Below are 24,173 nucleotides of genomic sequence, written 5' to 3'. Positions count from 1 at the left end.
CGGAAATGGACGCAGAGGGGTCGAAAATAGTGGCATAGAGGTATGGGACGGGCTGGGTTGGTCAGAAACGGCGAGAATCGCCGGAAAAATTTCACCTCACCGCCGCGACTTCGCCGGCCCGATCTGGGCGCGTCCGGCGGCGGCTGGCCGGGAAATTTGGTGGCCGAGGTCGCGAGGTGGCGGGCTTCCTTGGTGGCTGGCGCGTGTAGCATTCTGGGGATTGAAATCCGGCGAAACACCGGTCAAACAGGGAGAGGGAGAGAGTCAAAGGAGAGAGAAAGGGAGAAAAAATTTTCTGCATTTTTGTTTTGACGGGCTCGGGGAAGAAGAAGGGAAAAAAGAAAAGAAAAGGAAAAGAAAAAAAAGAAAAAAAAAACAGGTGTTTTCCCACGTGGGGAAAAGAAGAAAAAGAAAAGAAAAAGAAAAGAAAATAAAATAAAATATATAAAAATAATTAAATAATAATATTATTATTTAAAATAATAATAAAAATAATTTGATTTTAAACATGGTTGACATGTGGCTTCTCAACATGGTGACACATGGTCACGTTCAGTAAGTCACACGTGGCACATCGTTATGCGTGTAAAAATAATATTAAAATAATACGGTATTTGAAAAACTTTACAAGTCCATAACTTTTAAACCACATGTCCAAATAGGTCGTGCCGCTAGTCTACGGACTCGTACCGACGAGCACTTCACAACCATGCATGAGTCAAAGCTCAACCTTGCATGAATAAAAAGTTAACTCCGGCACCCCTTGGACAGTTTGGACCTCAACTTGTTTTGCTCATAACTTTCAAACCGTAGTTCCGTTTTCAACGTGCTACCAGTCTATGAACTCGTGCCAATGTGTACTTCGTAACGGTACCTCAGTCAACCTAGAATTCCAACCGGGTCAAAAAGTCAACTTTTGACCCCTTCGGTCAACCTCGGTCAACGTGCAAAAATTTCCGACATAGTTCGGGACGGGGTGTTATATATATATATATATATATACACACAAAATAATTAATTAAATAATAATAGTAATAATAATAATATCATATAATACAATAATAAAATAAGGAATTAGTCTATTGAGCTTTTAGAGAGAATAGGTCCTTCAATCCAATTGGTCAATTGAATTATTACAGAGAGTGTATGCCTAAAGACTCTATTGAAAAAGTTAATAAATAAGTCAGTCCCATTACTAATACAAATAAGCTCTATCAATGAGTTATATGATTATGGTTAGTTCACACAAAATATTTAACATAAGCCAAATTGTAAAACTAACCGACCAAAATCCAATGGCGATCCATGAACAAACTCCAGATCAGAGTAATTCCATCACAAATGATAACAAAATTAAAGAAAAAATTAAAAATGAAAAAGCTTTTCGTATTGTCAATTTTCAAGATGAAGTTCTTCATTGTCACAATCAAAAAGAAAATAAACAATGAGTGGTAAAAGGGTGCAAATGACAGCCAAAACACAAAGATAGATTAAATGCCCAACTTATAAAAGCTTTTTCTTGCTCAGCTTTTAGACAATGCAAGCAGACAAATCTTCGAGATTATCACTTCCACTTTCTTTCTCTATAACTTTTAACAGTTTCTCTCTCACAATATTTATAATTATAGTTATAGCTGTGGGTATATATATATATATCTATATATATATATATATATATATTTATTGATAACCATGTCCTTCCGACCAGGAGGCAGTTTTCTCTTTCAAAGCATTAGAAAGAAAAATGGTAAAGGATGAGAGGAGGAGGTGAGGACACGTACGCGAAGCTGGTATTTTAATGGACGTGTGTGGAATGCATGAAAAATGGAGTTGGGGTGACCGGGTAACGTTGTCAATGGATGGAAAGTTACCGATTAGTACCAATTACGTTATGCATTACATGCAAGATCTACTGAAATAACTAAACTGCCATCATTTTCTTTACAGAATTACTGAACTTTCAATGCCATCACTGTCCCACCCCAGCTTCACTGTTTAAAATCCCAGACTAATGTATCCCATTTACAAAAAGCATCAACAAACACCATATTAGGACTGAGTCCTATCCTAACCTGGCAAATATTATATAACAAACACAGCCTTGGGTCTCATGTGGGACCCACCTTGATTTGATCTCTAATATGCAATCAATTCACGAGCTTTCTTTGTGGGGGACCTATAGTACTTGTACTATCCAATGTTCGCAATGATCTTTCATCTTCTATGGATTAGGCATTTGTTTATACATTTAACAGAAAAACATAATTTTGTTACACAAAAAAATAGATAAACATAATTTGGGTGCTATCAAAAACATAATCGTTGATTACAAAATCAACAACTAGCGAGGCTGTTACACATATTGCAAAATCCAATTTCAATATTTTGTGAAAACATTGTCGAATTGTTGGTAAATTTGAGAAAAATAATAAAAAAAGAGGTGTTATCAAACACTTGACACACAAATAAAAAAAACTAGAAAACCATGGGAACCAAAAAAAGAATGGTCAGATCACTGTTATTATTTTTCCTTTATTGGTGGCATGGACCAGTGTTTTTTTTATAATTTTTGGTAGCAAAAACAATAGTTAGCTGTCATTGTATACGGCATTTTTCTTATGTGACTAATGGCTCTATTTGCAAAAGGCGATACCCCTTCAGTAGCAAAATTAATTTCCAATCCAAATGTGGAAATCTTCACATCTATCCTAATCTCACTATGAAGATTTTAAGGTTATATCTAAATAATTTGGTGCGTGTGTAAGGTCTTTTAGTTATGACATACTCACAAGTAGCAAAAATTTTATATGTATCTTTGAGTAATTGGTCTTTCTACCATTAATGATCGTAATGCATCTTTTCTCTAAAATAATTTGATGGACAAGGATTAGCGAAGGCAATTCATGTTGGTAGGTTATATCCGCTTATTAATCATATCAAAAGTATTCAACCCAAGTATGACTCGTTTAATAAACAAATAATCTGACACGATTCATGAAATCCATTTATTAAATGAGTCAACATTCATTTATACAAAATTAATCCGTTTACACAAAATTTACCCAATTAAATAAATTAATTTGTTTAAATTAATTAATTCATATGAAATAAAAATAAATTTAGTAATTAATTAACCTTAAATTAAAATATATATGTAAATTCATATAATTATAGTTTCAAATTTATACTAATATGACAAATGATATGATAATATAGCAATCTTATATAACAGTTAGGAGATATATATATATATATATATATGTATATACATAATAAACCTAACAATATTTTTCTAAAATTAATATAGAAAAAACTTTATTTATATTCATATTTTTAACTTTCTACATCTTCAAAACTCTTAGCCATATTAATGTTTATTTTTTTGGTATCTATAAATTAATACATGTATTAAACATATTATATCTAAGTAAATAAATATTATTTTAATAATTTTTATTCTTTATTTTTTAATTAATAAAGGAAAATTAATAATACGACTTTAAATAAATTTGTAATTTAATAATAAAAAAGTAGTAATTGAAATGTTAATAATGGTAAATTTAATATATTAATGTTATAATTTAAACAGATTATAATCGTATTTCATTGTATTGACACATTAATTGATACGTTTAGTTAAATGATTCAATTCAGATCAATTTTATATTAAACGGGTTAACCCAAAATTGACACGTTTAATAATCGTGTTAAACAGGTTGATACGAACTTGACTTGAACTCATTTAGAGTAAATCCAAATCCACTAATTCGATATCATTTTCAAATCGTGTTATCGTATTATCACCTAAATTGTCATCGCTAAAAGGATATGCAAAATTGTTTTTTATTTATACATAATTTTTAAAAATAAAACAGATAAAACTGAAACTGCAAAGGAAAAAGACAAAGATGGCAAAAAAATTTATATCATCAAGTAAAATTTTTAGGATTGTAGTCTGCTACCAACTCAACCAATACTTTTTTATTAGAAAAATTTTGTTTTTAAGGAAACTTTACAATGTGTTATAGAGCTTCTAGACGTAAAGGATCATTTTCATAGTGCTTCTTTCTTTTTGTACCAAATTAGCTTGATAGAGTGTTTAGACAAAGCCATTGGAGAGGTTTTGCTTGAATGTCTGTTGTTTTTGTCATGTGCTAAAAAAAAGAAATGTGATAATAGAAAAAATCATTGAAGATTCTCTAATTATTTAATAGGTTTGGATACCAAAAAAGAGTCGGGAAAAAATTTAACCATTTTACACTTAGAAAACATTTCTATGCCGTGCATTTTTATGATATCCTACCAAGATTTATGATGACCCTAAAAATAATTGACACATTAATTTTATGATTCACATAATTAATTCATCATACTTTTAAATGATGAAAATTAACATTTTCTACCACCCCGGCCGTGAATTTCATGAGAGGATGGGAATTAATTTATTGTTTGTTTGTATTCAATCATGGTTAAAATAAAACTAGTAACAGATATATATATATATATATATATATATAAGTAAATTCTGATACTATTTTTGTTTGGGTAACTTGGAAAGACAATTACTATTTAGTCAAAATCCAATAAGCAATTTTAACCCAAAAAAAAGGCAGAAAACAACAAACTAAACCAGTAAAAAAAAACAAAAACAATAAGCAAAGTTGAAGTAAAGGTCTCAGTTAAAATAGACAATTGGTAGATGAGATAGTGTACAAGAGAGAAAGGCTACTCGTGTACAAAATAGGATCCTACATTAAGCAATGGACTACATAGTTTTCTAATCTCTACAATTTAGAATGATCATTTATTTGTCGGACTTTAACATATTTCAACCGCTCTCTTATTATACGTACACATAGAAAACAAACAAACAAACATATATATATATATATATATATATGGATTTAGAGTGGGGATATATGTTACTTTCTAATTTGCAAATGAATACAAAAAAAGCTTTTTTTTTCATAAATTGTCATCTATAAATGAAATATTGATGATAGTTTTTAAAAAATCGTTGTTTTTATATACATTTCTAAGTTAAAAATTTATAGATGTCCGCATAAAAAAAAAAAAAAAAACATACATATATATATATATACATACACACACACACACATAAGATCAGGCTCAAATTAATTTTTTAATATTAAAATTCACATCAGGACTTCCATTTACCCTTAAATCGCATCAAGATTTGAAATTTAAAATTATATTTATTAATCATCAGATTCCAGCATAATTTATTTTCCTCAAATAAGATTCTAATATATCATTAAATCCATATTTGATCTATTTTTAAATTTTAAACCTCTGCCATGATTGAACGGCTAATAAAAGTATAAGTAAAATTTTATATATATTAATCAGGTTCAAATTAGGACGACTTGATAGTTTTAATATCAAATATTTCTCTATTAGCTGTTCAATTACATCAAGGACTACAATTTAAAATTTAATAAGTGATAAAATATGAATTTAATCATATACTATAATTTTATTTGAGAAAACTAAATCCTATTAAAATCTAATAATTAATAAATATAATTTTAAATCTCAATTTTTAATACAATCTAAGAATTAAATAAATATAATTTTAAATTTCATCCCTGGATACGATCCAAATGCTGAATAAAGAAGTTCTCATATTAGTTCTGACGTTAAAGATTTGATTTGAATTTAATTATATATATATATATATATATAGATAAATATATGGAAATTCTATGGTGAGGACGGTCCGTATGAGGACCGTAATATTAATGACGGTTTTTCATAGTATTAACGACGGTTTCTTAGAAAATCGTCACCAATACTATGAAAAATTATCACCAATACTATGGTCGACATGAGGACCGTCTGCACCATAGACGGACTGGATAAATATATATATATATATATATATAAAGCTGAATACAAAGTAAATGTCATGTAATATTTTTAAATACCAGGCATGTTGGATCATTTTTTGGGGGAAAAAATAAATAAATAAATAATTCTCAAATTGAAGAAGCCATCTAATCAAATACAACACATGCAAATAATGACTATGAGGTTGTGGAATAAAACAGGCTTGTAAGAAATACATAAACAGGCTTTTCTGGAATAATGCTTTATTTCTCAAATGCATAGATTCTCCTCTTTTCTTTAAAGTACAATGCAAGGTATTTCATTCCCAAAAGAAAAAGGGGGGGAAAAAAAAATGTAAGGTCGTGGAAGGACCAAAACCTGCCTGTGAGATGATGCCCTGCCACTATAGAACATATAAATGAAAAGGCCTTGCATTTTTTATACTTCAATATCGTCATCAGTCAAAATTACAAATCCAATCATATTCACTGCAATGGCACTTAGAGGTAACTGCTACTCTCTCTCTCTCTCTCTCTCAAGGTAGTAAAAAAGATATAATCAAAATAAATCAAATGAGCAGTAAACAATCCAAAACTGAAAAATCCTATTCACCAAAATAAATTTAAAGAAAAAAAAAATCCAAAATCCTTTTCCGAGAAGTCCCTTAGTATTCAAAAATAATCTCAAAGAACAATTACCTAATACGCATATATTGCCGAGAATGATCGAACCAAATTTTTAAATGAATGATTCTCAATCAGCAAGAATCATATTCACTTAGAAACCTTGGCAAACGAAACATCATACTGAATTTCAAAAGACAAACAATAATAATACGCAAATTCCTATAGAGATGCAATAGAGAGAGGTCCATGATAGTTGCAGTACGTTCATATCGTTAACAGTTATAATCCGAATGTTTGGAAATACCTATAGAAGGCCCTTTGTGATCAACTACAGCTACCTAAATATTTCAAAATATAAAAACATAAAAACATATATGAGGTTCGATGATCAACGACATCTTTTGCTATCAGGTCACATGGGTGTCACCTCCAAGTACGCTGTTCCAGGGATCGATCTCAGGATTACTAATCTGGGGGTCAATTTCAGGTTTCGCAAAATAGGGTTCAAATTCGTGTTTGCTGATGCGGCTCTAACAAAATCCTCTGACTTCCTCTCTTTTTGGCTCTTAGTGGTGGCTTCTAATTCCTTCAGCCTCCTACAATTATCCTGGAAGCGACTCAATAGTGCAGCTACTGAATTCACACAACTCTCACCCTTGTAAAACGAACAGAAAACACAATCAGAAAATAAAGAAAGATTTTATATAATAAGAAATAGCATATATATATATATATATATATATATACTCACCAACACAGATGACTTCGGTTCTACAGCAAATTGTAACTCTTGACAAAGCTCTTCATCGGACACCCCCTCTTTGAGAAGATTCATCTTCACAAAAACAATAAAAACAAAGACACCAAGAATGAAGAAAAAAAGTTAGATAATGCGAAATACATAAATAAATAAGTAAATGTAAGAGCATATAATCATACAAAAGAAAGAGAACATACATCAATTTTGCTAAACTCCAAAGCCCACCAAGATAATTGATTTATGGGTTATTTGAGAGAAGGAAGAAAAAAAAAAAGAAAAAAAAAGAGGCTTAAAGTCAGAAAGTCGGAAGAAAATTAATGAGTAAAAGAAGTTACAATATCAAAAACAGATGCAACAACAGTGAAATGTAAAAGCTTCTTTCTAAGCCAATGGATTCTCCACAATATTCAAAGGAAAAGGAAGGAACAAAAAAAAAAAAAAAAAAAAAACAGCTTAACAATGGGAATAATAAGATGCCGCATGAGCATGATAAACATGAAAAGTAGGGCCACTGCACAAAGCATGAGAGACTAGGCAAATGATAAGAAAGATCCAACAAAAGAAAAAGAACATACCGGCATGCTGCTGGAATTGAAATTGAAGGAACAATGGATGATCTCTGGTTATTACAGAGGGAAAAACAGAAAATCATGACCACAATAGCGAGTAATATAACACATAAAGAGAATACAAAATACACAAGCACTCAAAGTGTGTTAAATATCATCAGAGAAGGAAAAAAGCACAAATAACCAAAGTGTGAAATACATAGCTAGCAATGCCAGAGGGCAGCTGCTCACCAGGGGACTATCCAGAGGAATATTGTCATCCATAATTCTCTTCCTTAGTATTAAGTGCTCAGTCTTGAACCATTTCAACCTCATCCTATATATGATTGAATTAAGAAGAGATTTGACCTTGCAGCCAAAAAAAATAAAGTTTAATAAAATTAAATAGTATGAAAATCAAATATAAAGAGACAAAAAATAATATTATACTAACATGATCATCATCTGAAGCCTTGGACACTAGTTGGCGAGTCGATGTAGCCAACGCATTGTCAGAAGTAATTGAATCTTGGTGGTCAATATATTCCTGATAATAAAGCTTCTCCAAAGAAGAAAGCTGCAAAATACAATATATATGTGTGTGTGTGTGTGTGTGTGTGTGTATATATATATATATATATTAGAGATGCAATTGAAAACATTCAGCAATGGCAAACTGTTGCAAACAAACCCATCAACAAGTAGATTAGACAATATACATTAACTGGAATTGTTTCTTTCAATAAAAATTAAAAAAAAAAAAGGGGTTTTTTTTTTTCTTTTTTTTGGGATTATCAAAATTACAAACGTTAAAAGAGCAGTTTAAACAAAGAACAAGAATGTAAATAGTACGCAATATTATAGAAACATGATCTTGATTCTTTTTTTTTTTTTTTTTGGGTGGATCCTCTACCGTAGAAAATTTTGGTAGCTTTGTTTTTTCGCCTTTTGGCCGTTCCCCCGATTCCGGTATGTCACCACCACCACCGTCGTCTCCGAGTGGGCGTTTTCCCTTTGCCAAGTTGTCTTCGAGTGCGTTCGCCTTCTCACTCTCCATTATTTGCGACAGCCAGGTGCTAGAGTGGGGAGTTGAAATGAACGCCAACAAAATCGTATAACGGAAGGGACATCAGTAAATAGGGGTGGGACAAGAGTGCGTGAATGTCGGGTTGGCAAAAGTTGGTATGGTTCATGGGCTAGACCGCAACTGTCCGTATAGATAGTGGATTGTGGATCAAACAGTGCGCTCATATTTCCAAACTTGGGCTCAACTCCGAGGCCCACAATTGACCTCTCTCTATATGATCTCCGCTTTTACCTTTCTGTTTTTTTTTTTTTTTTTTTTTTTTTTCTAAAGAAGACATTAAGGGGGCGTTTGGTACGCAGGATAGGTTCGGATCGGATGGGATGGGATAGGATAGGTTCGGATCGGACAGGATCGAATAGTGCAGTACTGTGTTTGGTATAGTTCTGGACTGAATGTTAGACTAGTTGTCCCATGTTTGGTGCAGGATCGGACTGGATTGGACTATTTTATAATTATAGTTTTATTTCAGAAATCCTACGCTCTATAATTATGACATCGCCATATATTTCTGGCTTCAAAGCATCCTCCCCTTCATTTTTAATTTCTACATGAACATTTGCATAACTGCAACAAAAAATAAAATAAATAAATAAACAAACCAAATTGAACTAAGAAGTAAGTTTTAAAACACTATTTTGCAAGCATAGGAAGCTTTTGGACTGACTTGAGAGGGTATTTCCCTTCGAGCCTAGGGTCTATTATTAGTCTGAACTTCTTTGAGTCTGATAAGTGTGGCCTCACCCAATCTAAAAGCTTCTGCTCACTCTTAGGCCGGCTTTTATCTATAGGACGCCTACCTGTTATAAGTTCATAGAGAAAGACTCCATAGCTCCACACATCATTCTTGTAAGTAAGACGTCCGGTTTGGAGATATTCAGGTGCTGCATATCCCATTGTCCCAACAACCTGATGAGAATCACAAGTCATGTAAGTGCTGGTATACTATAAAATTACCAAACGCTTATGTATTGCTCTTTTATGCACGCAAACAGGGGCACAGTGTATTGGGGTGGTGTTAAAACAGCATTGAAGAAGAAGTTACAAGAATATTCTTTATTCAGCTTCTCACAATATATAGTTGGTGAATGGTGACCATTTTATGATTGAAATGTATGAGCATACCGCAGTGGAGACGTGAGTTAATCCTTCTGTTGGGCCCAACCTAGCCATTCCAAAGTCTGATAGCTTCACATTCCACTGGTCATCTAGAAGGATATTTGAAGATTTGAAATCCCGGAAGATGATCTACATCATATGTTATGAAATATGTTAAGAGCTGTATAGAACCGAACTCCCACAGGGCCACAAATATGTAAAACACTTTCATTACAAACTTTTTGCTTGAGACGAAATATGAAATACATCGAATAAAAATAAAACATACTGGCATGGAAAATAAAACTAAAATACCTGGAAGTCCATCCCTTCATGTAGATATGCTAAGCCACGAGCAGCATCTTGAGCTATTTTCAATCTCATGTTCCATGGAAGAGGTATCTCACATTGAGAGGATATATGGTCCTCTACACTTCCATTAGGCATATATTCATATATAAGAAGCCTTTGGATTCCCCTTTCATCATCTTCAGCACAGTAGCCCACCAATTTAACAAGGTTAGGATGCTCAACCACCCCAAGGACATTTACTTCGGTAACCCATTCCTTGTGCCCCTGTCATAGAAAAGAAGTGTATCCTCGGTAAATCATGCAATTGAATATTCTTATCTAGTGACCTGGAAATGTAAAGAAACATCTTAAGTGACAAGATTAACCAGAGCAACTATCTCCTCATGAGACTACATTACTTTTAACCATCAAGCACAAAGTTATCCTAACAATCAACCAGGGAAAACAGCAAAATTTATAAAAGATTGAAGAAAAAAACTATATGCAAATGGTCATGGACTCATAGTACAAAAGAAAGAATTACAGTGGCCTGGCATGAGTTCAGTTTAACCATATCATATCTTTGTTGAGTTTTTTAATAAAATAAAAGAAACGTATAGCTTGGAAATGATCATCTTATTTTAAGAGAAATTTTAAAGGAATTTTCCAGCAATTCAATTTTGTTTCCAGCCAAAGAAACAACATTTAGAGTCCTTATAAGATATTTAGACAGCCTCAAAGATCACTTATATGCTAATAAATTGCCAAGAATGAAGGAAACCTGTAATGACAGACTGCAAAACAGTGATACATAAGATTGGAAGAGAAAGATCTCTTTCCTTCTTCTAAAGTAGAAGAAGAGAAATTTGAATTATAATAATGCCTAGAAATATGTGTTAATTGAAATATTAGGGGTTAACAGGGTATTTGCACAGCATTAATTAGTAATCAGTAAAACAAATTGGCTTGTATAATTTTATCTGTGACAATACAATATTTCAAAATTTTTATTAAGAGGTAGAAATCTTGCCTGCAATCCTCTTTTACTGAGCTTCTTCACTACAACTTCAAGTTTTCCTGAAGGATCTTCTGAGCTCTTTATCAATCCCTTATAGACACACCCAAAACCACCCTCTCCTAACATCGCAGAGCGGCTAAAGTTCTTTGTGGCTGACTTCAGCTCAGGAACTGTAAATATTTTCAGATTGCTGGGTCTTTGAGAGAAACTAGGGTATGAGTTCCGCCTCAAAGACTCAGTGCTGGCATCAGAAATATTTTGGGAATTTAATTCGGAACCAGATCTCTTCATTTCACCATCTGTAAGTGTTGATTGATTCGTCTTCTGTTCATCCTTTTTGTCTCCAATGGAGAATGAAAAGCACTTCATAGCTCCGAAAACGTAAAACACTATAATCCTCACTATAGATCCAGAAGCAGAAGAGAGCCTCACAATCACTGAATCATCAATTAACAACAATGAAATATAGTAAAAAATTAGGGGGAAAAACTCATAATTTGGTAAAACAGCTCAAAATTGCATTTTCCAAACTTCCACTCTTGTCTTTCTGACATAATTTTCCACAGAGAAAGAAAAAAAAAAAAAGAAAAAAAACTTGACAGGCAGGATACACATCTTTCATTGACTATATTAGTTAGATTGCTCAAAACCAAACGTCTGGATTTCTTTAACCAGACAAACAAAAATAGCAACTTTTTCAACAAAAAAGACAAACTCCAGTAACCGAATAAGTATCTCTTTCCCATATCGTTGTTGTTTTCATTTCTTAGCACAAATAACCAACATAAAACTGAAACCTTTATTTTCTCGTTAAATACCCAACATATATATTCTTCACTACTTTAAAGTTCAAAGAATCATAGTTTATACCCAACATATGTATAAACTCAATGTGTGTATTATGTGTATGGTTGCGTGTGTGTGTGTGTGTGTGCGTGTGTATATACATATATATGTATGAAGAAAGAAAAAGAAGAAGAAGAAGAGGCGGTGATGACAAAAGGCTCCTGAGGAACAAAACCACGCTAAGCCCCTCATTACATTGAGTTTATACATCATTGGGCAATACACAAAATCATTAAATATTTAACAAATAAACTAAACGACAATGGGCCATAGATTATATTTTGTGTTGCATTGTCGTTTAGGAGAAAAATGGGTAATTTATATAGATTGATCCGAAGGTTAAAAAACCAGAGAGAACAAAGGTAACCGTGCGTATGGTTGAAACAGAGAAATACACTCAAAAAATAAAAAACAAAAACCTGAGAAAATTGAAACCATAGGCAAAATCAACAAATTCTGGATGTCATAAACCCTAGGCATAGAGAAGATAGAAAGAGGAGCCTTACTTCCATTTTGACCGGTGATGAAATTGACGGAGTCGCCGAGCTCGATTTCCAGGTGACTGTGGCACATGAAGTTCTCTAGCCGGATTCTTTTAACGACGCCTGCCATGGGACGGTGAAACACGCCGGAGATATGATCGTTCATGGCTGAGGCCGAGTTCTGCTTCTTCTCCTCCTAGGGTTCCGAATCAAACAGAAAGTGGTTTAGACTCAACCGCCAAGAACCAGACAAAGATTCCTATCAGTGGCGGGAAATAAAAGGACTTGATGCGGTAGAAGAGAGCTCAGTCGGACAAAAGTGACCCAGCCTCCAGATGGGTCAGATTTATCCTCTTCATTTGGGATAAAATGATCAACGGGACAAATATATCCCCCTCTCATTTTTGCTTTCCAAACACCGGATTGGGATTGGGTCCTGTCCTGACCTACCCAGTCCTGCGTAACAAACACGCCCAATAGATTCTTAACCAAACAAAAAAAAAAATAAAAATAAAAAATAACCAAAAAAAAAAAAAAACATCCATCCGGCTTGAAAACGAGGATAAAACTATGTGCGACGACTAATTAAATTCACAGCATATTATTTTTATAAATCTAGAAATTCATTCTGTGTTTTTCATTTTATAATTTATGTTTTAAAAGTCTAGGATTTTAGTGAATTATATCAAGATTGGCCTTATAGTTGATTAATTAGCTAGTCGATTAAGAAACTTATTGTAAAAAGTAAAGACCAAGATTGGCCTTATACTTTATTTATCTATTTATTTTTTAAGTATTGGAAAAAAAACTTATTGTAAAAAGTAATTTTTGAAAAATAGCTGCTCTTCTTATGAGACGACGTCGTTCTTATTTTCGAAAAAAAGTAACCGTTGCGAATTATAAAGCTGCAATAAACACTCTCTCCCCTCCTTTTCTGTCTGTCCAACTCCCACTCTTTCTCTTCTTCTCTTCCGGTTTCTCTTCGTTTCGTCTTCGTCTTCAACCTTTCTCAAATCAAAATTATCAGATCCGGTAAGATGCCGAAACACCTATTTAGATTGGTTTTGTATTTTTTATTTTATTTTATTTTGTTATGGATGAAATCAAATCGGATTTTTTTTTTTTTTTTTTTTTTTTGGGGAGAAATCAAATTGGGGTTTTTATGGATGAAGTCAAATCAGGGTTTTTGGGGTTTTTTTATGGAAGAAATCAAATTGGGGTTTTTATGGATGAAGTCAAATCGGAGTTTTTAGGGTTTTTTTTTATAGAACAAATAAAATTGAGATTTGTAAGGCTTTTTTTATGGATGAAATCAAATCGGTTGGAAATGTAAAAAAACAGGAGTTTTATCGTGAAAATCTTGTCTTGAAATTTGAAAACCTATCTTTTCTAAAGTATTCGTCTGAAACTTTTTACATTTTTTTGTTTCTTTTTCTTTTTTATTATTAACAGTTCGGGTTGGAAAAAGAGCAAAGATATGATTGATAGTATTGAAGTTTGCATCTTATGGAGGTGGACCAATATTGTTGGTATGGCATTCTTATTATTTTTTTTCCTCTTTCTTTTTTTCTTTTATTTATTTATTTATTTATTTGCACTATTTTTGATAGAGAAACAACAGGAATTGTGAACAAATAACTGGAAATGGGTTAACAATGTTCTATTCCTGTTCTGCTTTTGGTCTTGTTATTCTTCTATTGTATGTCTTAATTGGTGCACTGGATTACTGTAGGGTTTGTAGGGATTTTTACAAATATAATTTTAACCATTAATTTCCAGGGTAGCTTCTAAGCGTGCTAAGAATCTTCTTCACAATTTTTGGGCATCATCTTTAAACTATGGTTAACAATCTTTGGGTGTGCGTGTGTGGCAAGTCTGAAGGAAAGGTATTGCTTTATCCTACGGCACTGTACATGGTGTTTTTCCAATAGTCTACATTTCCATTTTCCATTTATATATGCACAATTCCTACTTTCTTTCTAGTTTCTTCAAATGGAATGCTCTTTAATTTTCAATTTACTCACCAAAAGGATGGGTTTCTTCCCCTGATTCCTTCTTGTCTTCTTTATCTTCTCTTTCAATGCTTGTCTCTCACACAATCTTAAGTCTCTTACTGTTTTGTTATAATAGAGTGTTACTTTTAAGTGAAAATGTGTTAGTTGAGTTATACTGATCTTCATTAGCGAGTTTTGACCTGTTTGCAAGTAGAATTGAATGTCGTATGCTCTAAATATAATATGATTCTGAATGTTGATTTGTTATGATCTGCTTCGTGTTCATTTCAACTATGAAGTTCTTGTGTTCATTTCAACTCTTACTCTTTTCTATGGTAGTTTAGTTTCCTATAATGATGAATGCCCAAAAACATTCAGTGAAGAAAATTTAAATGAGTATTGCTTTATTGTGTGCGTTTGTGTGTGTAATGTGTGTGTGTGTGTGTGTGTGTGTGTGTGTGTGTGTGGAATAGAATGATGCCTGGTAATTAATTGATATGCATTCACACATACATAAATACCTAAAATATGCCAACAACAATGCATCTACATTTATAGACATATGATATTGCCAAGCCCCAACACCCATATGATCTTTATTCCTCAGTTGATGACTATTGGTGACTTCTTGAAAGAGTATAGATATAGTATGAAGTAATATTAGAAAACAAAAATAAATATAACAAAATCAGTATGAGTAAATTCAGCAGATGCTATTAGGTTTTTAACCTTTTGAAATATCATATGCATTTTCAGTAGATATTATATGGAAATTATGAAATGAGAAGCTGTTGAGCATGGAAATTAAACATTAACTCTCATTTCTCTGATCATGTAGAGTAGAGTCGGTCCTTTGCTTTGGTTATGAATGTTAATAGAAAAAGCTTCTTCAGTTACTTGTACAAGGAGGGGAGGGATTTGTGATTTGCTGTGCAAATTAACGTAAATTCTTTGACTGTAATGTTTTTGGATCTGGTTGTATAGCATGTATAAGGATGAAGTGAATGTAAAAATGGATACTATTTTTGTTTAAGAGAAGAGACCACTGGGGGTTTGCCACAGGGCTCTTTCTCCTGTGTGTGTTGTGTGTGTGTGGTGGGTTGCTTTCTTTCTCTCATTTCTTTTCCTCTCAACACTGCCTCTTCAATCTTTCTTTTACTTTCCCATCTCCACAATTCCTATCTATTTTTTCTTTCTGCTTTACTTTCTCCATTTTTTTCTCTCTATTCTCTTTCTCTGTTTCTCTATTTCACTTATCTATCTTCTTTGTCTTTCTAATTTCTCTCTTTGATTTATCTCTCTACTTTCTTTTTGTTTTATCTCTTTACTTCCTGTCCTTACTTTCTCACTCTTTTTTTTTTCTTCACTTTTTCACGACATTCTTTTTCTTTTTCTCTCTAATTTCATACTTTATTTTCTCAGTTTATCTTTTGATTTCTCTATACTTTCTCTTTGATTTCTCTTTACTCTCTTGTTTCTTTCTTATTATTGCCTATGGGTAAATTGTTTGTTTCACATGTTATAGTGCCTAATTTTATTATATTCCATTTATGTCCTTGGTAGGTTAAAAATAAATAAAATTATAAATAAAAAAAATACTATTGGAATCTACTAATTTTGTTAAAATAATTTAAAAAAAAAAAAAAAAAAAAAGAAGGAGGAGAAAAAAGCTGATGTATTTTAAACAGACAAAATTGATACTATGAATATAAAAGGTAATTGAAAAAATAAAAGAACACTATGAATATAAAAGTAAACTATTTTTATATTATTCAAGCTATATATACCTTTATCAAAATCGATTATATTTTTGTAAAAATTGCCCCAAAAAACTATTTTTTTAAGAATTCCAAATTAATGTAAAATTTAACTATGAAAAAAACTAAAATGCGTATAACTAAAAAATTCTAAAAAAGCTAAAATTAAAATTATAAAATTTAATAAGAATTTATTTTATTAGAGAAAAAAATACTAAAAAATTTTGAACAAGTAAATATTAAGAATCCAAAATTTTGTATTAGCAAGTACTATAGATGTAACAAAATACTAATATGAAAATACTTATAAGCTTATTGTAATTAATGTAGTAAAGGACATAAATGGAATTTTCTAAAATTTGGCATTTCTAGCCTGTGAAACAAATGAATTTTCCTGTGGCCGTGACCATAGAAATAAGCTAGGAAGAAATGCTAGAGAAATTAGAGAGAATGGAGGGTGACTATAGATAGAGAAGGAAGTTGGTAGAGAAATAGAGAAAAATGTTGTGGTTCTCTGACCACTTTAGAGAAGAAATATGAGAAGAAAAATAAAAAGGATTCTATTACTCTCTTGGAAATATAATACAAAAATAAAAACTTCTCTCGTGGAGGATTCTCACGTGGAACCTCTCTCTACACTGTCAAATTCTCTCTGGAATTACTCACTCTTCTTTCAAGCTCTCTCTGGAACTTAAACACTCTCTCTCTCGGAGTTTACTCTCACTACTCCTCACTTGGGAGCTTGGCTTGCATGCAACGGGATGGAGCCTATTGATAGGCTTACAAATTTGGTGCATGTCCTCCATTTTCAACTTCTTCTGACAGGTGCCCACAATTGTTGGGCAAACCATTTTCGGTGTTAATTGCAGCATCCATTGTCAACAATGGTGGCTGAGCAGTCTTCACACTGTCGGTGCAGTGGTGGTGAGGCTAGACTTCACAAAAAAGTCTTTTGATAAACCGAAGAAAGTGGGGAGAAAGTAGGGAGGGTGGAAAAGAATGTAGTGGAAGTGTAGAAAGAAAGTAGTGAAAAGGTGTGGGAAGGAGTATACAGAGAGAAGAACTAAAAAGGAATAAGAGAGAGAGAAAGTGAAGAGAGAATGAAGGAGATGAGGTGGAGAGAAAAATGTAAATATAGAAACTAAGAGAGAAACTTTTTTACAATGAGAGAAAAAGAAGGGGAGAGTTTGTGCAAGAAGGAGAAACGTAGAGAAGGAAGAGAGTGAAGGAAAAGAAAGAGAGAAGAGAGGAGAGGAATTAGAAAGGTTTGAAATGGGGAGAGAAAAGCTGACATAGATAATAGATAAACCAAGGGGGTTTTTTTTTTTTGTGTTTTTTGTTTTTTGGTAGAGTGTATTTATTTTGATCAATGAATTACTTTTAGCTTGATGAATGACATCAAATCTTGCAATTTTGGTAACTTTCCTATTATATGATTGCATATAAACACTATTATTTCCTTCAACAAAAAAAAAGATGGTTGTTATGATAAATATACTTTTGAAACTAAGTTAGAAAGCTAACATAAAGGTTTCTTGGAATACAAGTTAACATAGTGCATATAAAAACAGATAAAACATTTGGAGCACTTATTGAGATTATCTATACTTAATAATCAATCTTTCTCTGTTGAATTCGTTCTATTTCATTACTCTCAAGATTTGGTGCACACCAAAAAATTCCAATGGATAAAACAAGGAAGGAAGACATTCTTGGTTTAGAAATCCTTCAATAAATAATGCTAGAAATCACAAAATGGTTTACCTATGAGATTTTTCTAGGGCCTAGCAAACAGATAACAGAGTGAGAAAAAGATGGGAAAAAAATTCATGAAAAGGGAAGTTTTTGTTTTATTTTTATTTTTTACTGTTTAAAGACTTAATGCAAACAAACTTCCCAAAAAATTAATGCAAATATGGAAATATATAATTTAATAATTAACAAATATTAAAAAAAAAAAAAGCAATTATATAGATATAAATATTGAACTGAAGTTGATACATAATTCTATAAAAGTCAAAAATTTTATGTTTCCCAAACAAAAATTATACCTATTTTATTATTTGATGATTTTTTTTTTTTTTGAGGAATATTAGATGAAAAGTTTTAAAAATATATAAATTAATTTTAATATGGAATTTTTATTTGGGGGCCCTTACTGTTGAATTTAGAAGTACAAAAAAATCATATTAGATTTTTTTTTTTTTTTTTTGGTAAACAAAAGCCAAATTATACTTCTTTTTTTTGGTGGAGATTGTTCACATCTATTTTCTGTTCGGGCAAATTTTAAAAATTTATATACAATAAGAATAGAGTTATCTACTTCATTTAATAAACAATTTTACATCTATTGATAAATAAAAAAATTTGCCACGTGTAACAGCAATGACACATTGCTTATTAATTTGCCATATTTTTTTCCCCTGTTCTTCGTTACTTTCCAAACTTTAAATTCAAATTTTATGCTACCATTTACTCTGTTGAGTTTCATATTCTATAGGAAAAGAAAGCATAGATTTTATTTACATTGTTTACACTATCTATTTGTTCTTCTTTGAAATAGGTTTTTTTACATTTAATAGTGTAGTTTTGGGAATTACTATGTAATTTTTTTCTGTCTTCTAAGGCAGGAGGCCTGTTGTCCTTCAAATCCAAAGAAAATGTTTTGCCATAAAAATGAAACCATATGTTATATTATATATATATATATATAATACAAACTGTTTTGATAATTCACAGAGTAATTGGATTAAATGTGTGAGAATTCTAAATTGCTCTGATTGCAAAATCCAATTGAATTCAAACTTTGCAACTTTGTAGAAATTATAATCTGCTGTTACTTTATTAATGCAAAGGTCTCCAGAGTAGGTGCACACCAAAACACAGTTTCAATCAATTCTGAATAATTGCTTCCCATTGAATCATTTATATCTACCTCCAGATGCTTCAAACCAGGCAAAGTCGAACTTCGGATCCAATTCCTCACATTTTTTGGTATAATGAAAGCCTACATAGAGTTAAACACAAAATCAAGGGGGAAAAAAAAAAAATGGTTACTTTAGCCAATTCAACATTGACTTAACTAATTGAGATAGATGTATTATTACCTCTTCCAAGAAGACAATCAGGCTCAATTTCTTCAAGAAATACAGGTGAAAAAGAAACAGTACTGGATCAGAATACCAATATGCATCACAGATAAACATGTGGTTCCAAAGATTCATCTTTGCTTCCGAAATATTGGGAGAGTTCAACGAACACTTCGAACGTTCATCAACTTCATATCTAAAATAAGCTAAATTTGGTGTACTACATGGGGCCTCAATGCTATTATTGAGATCTAAAATAAAGATTTTCAGTCTATAACTATAGATCCTGATGTGTTTCAAACCATAACAGAGCCACGCAAAAACAAAATATTGAGTTGAGGAAGTCGAAAAACAAGATTATCCAACCATGTATGGGTTAATTCAACATAAGATAATGAGACATTCTTCTTTGTTACACAAGCTGTAGCAATATCAATTTGGCTTAGAGCGGCATGAAAAATATTTAAATGCAAATTCTCAATAATAGGGTGTGCAGAAATTATATTTTCAAGTGTACACATCATCAACAAGAATTTTATTCAAAGAGTGCTCTTAAAGAGGGAAACTCGATGTGGAATCTCGTTGCATGCAACTTCAAACTTTCCAACTTAAGGTGAGTTAAGGATATTGCTTTATAGACAGACTGAGGTAAGCAATAGTATTCGTCGCAATTTGGTTTGAAAGAGATATCCAACTCCTTCAGATCAATTCTCTGAAGTGCAAAATTTAACCATCTATTTATGCAATCATCATCTTCGTGTCTGAAATTATAATCCATTTCAAGCTTAAATCTAGCTACATAACAGACTCACCTTGAGAAAGATCAAACAATTGTGTACAAAGTTTAAGAACCTGTTTCGTTGGCCCTTCACAAAATATAAGACCTCAATATGAGCTGAAATTCTTCTGCAATGTTTGGAAAGGAGTCTCGTCGAAATGACATCAAAAGTGGATGATAGGATCTGGAAATTCTGATATCCTGTACATGGCCATGGTGTTGATGTGAAGTTGATGAAGTTTTATATGTATACATATACATACTATCTTTTTATATACATGTTCTATATAGTAGCTAGGACCAGGAAAGGGTCTTTGGGAATACCTGTACATTAATGATATACATGCACAAGAATATGAATATTGGATTTCAGACCCAAGTTCATTAAAGTTTTTGCAAAGCAGAGTTTTCAAAACAGAGTATATCAACTGTACAGAGTTTTCTATCACATATATATACACATTAATTAATTAATTACACGTTTAACTACCTTTTTTATGGATCAAGATTACAAAAACTTATTATCGAAAAATTAAATAGTTGAACCACCGGACTAGATTTTAGGACTAATGTTTGACACTGATATTCGTCATGTGTAACAATGAACTAATGTTTGTAACTTTTCAGCTTCTGGTTTTCACTTTTCAAAATTTCTCGTAATAAATTTTCCACTTTTTCTTGTATAGAACTAGCTTATGATAGTTAGACACTCTCACACAGTTATAGGCTTAAAGAAGAAATAAATAAAACAAAGATTTGAAAATTATATAACCAAAAATTCTCTTAACTAAAACCTCACCATTATTCTTTATTAATATTTACAATTTAACATACTTGGAGGACTGTAGATGCCATATGATTTTCATACCTAACCAAGTTTACATACTGAAGCTATAAATTTCTTTCTCTCTCCACCTCACTCAAATGGTCATTAATAAATACCAAACCGAAAACAAAAATAAAGAAAATCTTGACTAAAAATCTAGATGCTGAAAACTGAAAACCTTTTGCATTTGTCATATTGATATATAAATAGTATACATAGTTGCTATTCATACATTTAAATAATATTCCCATTAAATCAAATTTATATATACATAGGAATATAATCTGTACTGTACATTGATTATTCTTTATGCTAGAATTCTGAACAAATTTTTGTTGAGAGTAACCACTGTATATAACACTAAGATGAATCCAAGACAAAAATTTGTCCAATATTTTGGATAAGAGAAACAATTATATATAACACTATGGTTGTATCGATAGAGTCTCTAGAGATGGTGACAACCAATGCAATGCATCTTTCAACACTGGACTTCTCTTGGTCAATTTAGGGGGTGCCTTTACCTTTAGAAGCTTCAGAGTAGGCAGGGGTTGATGACAAACTTCTTTCAATATCTCTGGAATTAATAGAGCCTCCTATATTATGCAAAACCAATTATAATCTTCAATTCAATATATGAAATAAAAAACATTTTGAGTGAAATTTATAAGAAATCGAAAATCAGTTTAACAAATTGAGCCTATATATGTGCATACATACCTCTGCCATAACTTCCAGGCTTAGTCGACTGTTGGATCCATCAAAATATTGAAGAAACTTGATCAGATTTACATACCAATCTGTATCATAGAATGTAGAATTCCTAACAAGTTTGATTCTTGGTTCAATCAGATTCGGAGCCTTCATTGAAAAGTTGGAAATAGTACGATAACCTTCAAACATGAAGGAAACTAAATTTGGTGCATTTATAGTTGTGGACTCAACCTTGTTAGTTTCTTTTCCATAACCACACAAAATAAACACTTTCAGCTTCTCACTTTTGATATTTATATGTTTCAAACCAGAGCAGTTGTCCAACTTCAATCTCTCAAGCTCAACATGTTTCGAGAACAAGCTTATCAACCATTGATCATCGAGCACTGTGTTCGATACACACAAATTTCTTAGTCTTCCACAAGCAGAGATATCAATACCTTGGTCTCTATACTTATGAGCTTCGGAATATATAGACATTAAACTTCCCTTATATACAAAAGACTCGAGATTCACAGCTTCAACTTGAATTCTTCCTGCACGTAAACCATTACATTGATAGATTTCCAAGGACTTTATATTCGAATTCGAAAACACAATTCCCTTTGTGAAACGACAATGAGAAAGAAGCAATTTCTCAATGGAAGAGCAACCCAAAAGTAGATTAGCTAGTGTCTTATCATCTAATATTGAGACATTGTTAAAAAAGGCAGCTTTCAATGAAGGAAGTTCCACAGGGAATAGGGCTACCAATATCATATTTTCGAGCTTCAAAACTGTTAATGATCTCGAATTGAGAATGTTTTCTGTTAAGCAGTAGTCTTTGTTTCTATAACCCGATGTGAGACAGACATCGATCTCTTTGATGGACTTGTTCTGTTTTATAATTTTTTCAAGCCAAGAATCTATCCGTTGATCTGATCCATAGTAATGCATGACAAGCTTAAATCTTTGTAGCATGTGATTGTTGTGGTGCTTCAGATACTTGTCTACGAAGTTCAGTAATTTGTGTCTCCGTCGAAATCGAATACACAGAGGTACAGAGTCGTCGACATATAATGTGGAATCTGAAAGCCAGAGGTGTCTCCAGCGCTTGGAAAGAACACTCATTCGGACAAGAATGTATGTGGGAAGTAACGAGAATATTTGATAGATTATAGAATCTGGTAATTCTGATAATCGGTCTTCTTCTTCTTGGTGGTAGTATTTGATTCTTTTGGTAGCCATGGAGATCAATGGGATTTCTTGAGCTAGAAGGATGATATATATATATATAGGTTCTTTTTCTCTACGGAAAGTTTTCTGATCTATCTTTATTTCTGCTAGAATCCAACGACATCAGTAATTGATCGACAATGTAATTGTGTTTAGGGTCTTTTTCCTAGGTTTATTGTGATTAATATTTGTTATATATATAAAGGTAATCAATTTGTTTAAATAAGGAAATTGGGTTTTAATATTTTGTAAAACAAAACAAAACAAATTTGCATTTGCTTACTTCTCCGAGTCCTCTATCTTGTACCGTGGACTATCCTTTTTCAATATCTTTTTAAAATATAATATATGTGTGTGTATATATATATATAATATAAAATATCAGTGTTCATTATCAGACAAATTTCAACTTTAAATAAAATTATAATTTTATTTTGGATCAAGAATTAATCGGAATTCGAATAGCGATTAGCACTGATCAATGAGTTTTACATTGATTTTTTTATATATGTGTTTTATAATTTTATTATTACTAAAATGGGTTTTTATGTACAATGGCCTTAATGACCTCATAAGTTTCAAGGGAAAAAGAAAAATTTTAAAAGTGGAGAAAAAAATTAAATGACTTTTAAAATGGGTATGTATATAATATGCAGGTAGAGCCATTAACCGTCTTAATTAACTAGGTTATTATGATTATTATTATTTTTTGTGAAAACGAGAAAAAATAATAACTCAGTGATTAAGGGCCTTTTTTATTGTATTTAAAGCTCTAATTTTTTTAAATCAGTTCAGTTCCTTTATTTTTTTCCGTCTAAATAGATTTCAGAAAAAATTTGCACATGGACATCCTGATTTCTAATTACGTGGCTGCTTTTACTTTTGGTTTTTGTTTTTTTTTTTTTTTTCTTATTGTGTTGTTGAGAAAATTTAGTATTATACAATTATTTATATAATAATAATAATTTATGAACTAGCTAAGTCAATGCAAAATCCGAATATGGAACTAAGTTTCCATCAGTGATAAGGTCCCTAAAGATATGATGATGACAACAAAAGCAAGACTTCGATCCTCACTGGGTTCCTTGTCCAACAAGGCCCTCCTACGCTTAGATGCTTTAGATTTGGCAAAGGACAGTAAGTATTTATGCTTCTCAGTTCTTTCGGAATTAATAGAGCCTCCTATATTTGCATACA

The 24,173-nt window shown here is 31.9% G+C and overlaps 2 protein-coding genes and 2 long non-coding RNA genes across 6 annotated transcripts; 1 reads left to right on the top strand and 3 right to left on the bottom strand.

Moving 5' to 3' along the window:
* Positions 1–6,678: 6,678 nt before the first annotated feature.
* Positions 6,679–8,906, bottom strand: LOC107416169 (uncharacterized). 3 transcript variants are annotated; one of them, XR_009638692.1, is made up of 6 exons: positions 8,698–8,906; positions 8,239–8,361; positions 8,005–8,153; positions 7,434–7,855; positions 7,228–7,311; positions 6,679–7,131 (listed from the first exon to the last, which is right to left on the bottom strand). It is a non-coding gene; the product is annotated as an uncharacterized LOC107416169 (long non-coding RNA). The 3 variants fall into 3 exon arrangements; XR_009638693.1 differs by having other exon boundaries at positions 8,037–8,153; XR_009638691.1 differs by having other exon boundaries at positions 7,434–8,153; positions 8,698–8,905.
* A 571-nt stretch (positions 8,907–9,477) lies between these two features.
* LOC107404709 (serine/threonine-protein kinase PCRK1) lies at positions 9,478–11,659 on the bottom strand. The gene is made up of 4 exons (XM_048472609.2): positions 11,288–11,659; positions 10,282–10,542; positions 9,994–10,116; positions 9,478–9,777 (listed from the first exon to the last, which is right to left on the bottom strand). Exons 1-4 carry the CDS (start codon positions 11,642–11,644, stop codon positions 9,502–9,504), a joined length of 1,017 nt encoding a protein of 338 aa, XP_048328566.2. The 5' UTR covers positions 11,645–11,659; the 3' UTR covers positions 9,478–9,501.
* Positions 11,660–13,475: 1,816 nt separating this feature from the next.
* LOC107416172 (uncharacterized) lies at positions 13,476–15,807 on the top strand. Its single transcript, XR_001581276.4, has 4 exons — positions 13,476–13,635; positions 14,056–14,132; positions 14,383–14,489; positions 15,436–15,807. It is a non-coding gene; the product is annotated as an uncharacterized LOC107416172 (long non-coding RNA).
* Positions 15,808–19,190: 3,383 nt separating this feature from the next.
* Positions 19,191–22,988, bottom strand: LOC112491348 (FBD-associated F-box protein At1g66320). Its single transcript, XM_025072889.2, has 5 exons — positions 21,768–22,988; positions 21,572–21,643; positions 20,044–20,155; positions 19,462–19,694; positions 19,191–19,361 (listed from the first exon to the last, which is right to left on the bottom strand). Exons 1-5 carry the CDS (start codon positions 22,986–22,988, stop codon positions 19,191–19,193), a joined length of 1,809 nt encoding a protein of 602 aa, XP_024928657.1.
* Between the last annotated feature and the right edge of the window lie 1,185 nt (positions 22,989–24,173).

Source organism: Ziziphus jujuba, chromosome 4 (assembly GCF_031755915.1).
Source record: "Ziziphus jujuba cultivar Dongzao chromosome 4, ASM3175591v1".
Taxonomy (NCBI): domain Eukaryota; kingdom Viridiplantae; phylum Streptophyta; class Magnoliopsida; order Rosales; family Rhamnaceae; genus Ziziphus; species Ziziphus jujuba.
Note: the sequence above shows the minus strand (reverse complement) of the source record. Positions and strands in the feature narration are given on the sequence as shown.